Source organism: Gavialis gangeticus, unplaced genomic scaffold (genome assembly GCF_001723915.1).
Source record: "Gavialis gangeticus isolate Ggan-Ray unplaced genomic scaffold, GavGan_comp1, whole genome shotgun sequence".
Taxonomy (NCBI): domain Eukaryota; kingdom Metazoa; phylum Chordata; order Crocodylia; family Gavialidae; genus Gavialis; species Gavialis gangeticus.
This window is the reverse complement of record NW_017729006.1, coordinates 18,892,062-18,892,934: the sequence shown is the minus strand read 5'-3', so window position 1 is coordinate 18,892,934 and position 873 is coordinate 18,892,062. Positions and strand designations below refer to the sequence as shown.

The window sequence follows — 873 nt, the reverse complement described above, 5'->3', positions numbered from 1 at the left end:
GCATTTGGGTTCCTACAGGCAAAGCAAAAACTGTGCAAATGCAAAGCTAGTAATCAAAGCCTTCTTATGAGTAGGAAAAAAAAAAAAAAAATCAACATTCATTAGGGAAAAGGCTACTTAAGGAGCAGCTTGCATGCTGTAAGTACATAGTTCCCCAAATTTCATCTTCAACTAGTGGCAGCTCTCACAATTTGGCATTGTTAGGGTAGTGACTCATTTTACCATTTACTGTAAAGACAACCCTACTGGGCAGGACTGACCTCATCACCATATGACTGAAGCAAACCTGCAAGCTAATGAAATTCATTCCCCACCAAGAAAAAAACCCCAACAAAATGATAAAGGACATAATTATTTTCCACAGAACATTGTACTTACTCATATTTTGTTTTGTCCCTAATCCTGAAGGCTACACTTTCCAAACCTCTTATTTCCACCATTAGCTGCGAAGCTAGTAAGGACATTACTACCAGCCTGCAGGGCAAAGGACATCAAGAGCAGCTATCTTCAAACAGACTGAATGTCCTTGCTATACATAGAGCAGATAAAACCAGGCTACTTATAGGACATGCTGCTTAATCAGTTCAGTTTATATAAATACAACGACCAAGAAACAGTGCTCACATATATTACTTAGAACTGGGGTTTTCAACCTTTTTGGATCGGCATACCCCTGGCAGCCGGATGCAGAGCATAAGCATACCCCCGGTTGACAACCCCTGACTTAGAAAATAATGTAAATGCCCCCAGCATGCATTTGTTTGTCCAGTTCATTTAGTAAACCTGTATGTTCATCTGTGAATGAGAGACAGTACTACATACATGGGTGACTTGAAGTTTCCAGACATCTGCTGGGAAGAGCAGTCAGCCAGG

General features: G+C 40.8%; 1 protein-coding gene across 3 annotated transcripts in view; it reads right to left on the bottom strand.

Moving 5' to 3' along the window:
* The window catches only part of TRAK1 (trafficking kinesin protein 1), a 119,697-nt gene extending 119,249 nt beyond the window's left edge, over window positions 1-448 (bottom strand). For 2 of the 3 annotated variants that reach the window (XM_019508903.1, XM_019508905.1), the window contains exon 1: window positions 379-448. In XM_019508903.1, the coding sequence (XP_019364448.1) occupies window positions 379-382 (4 nt within the window). In that variant the 5' untranslated portion in view covers window positions 383-448. The remainder of the gene's footprint in view (window positions 1-378) is intronic. The other variant, XM_019508907.1, reaches the window with a different exon arrangement.
* Between the last annotated feature and the right edge of the window lie 425 nt (window positions 449-873).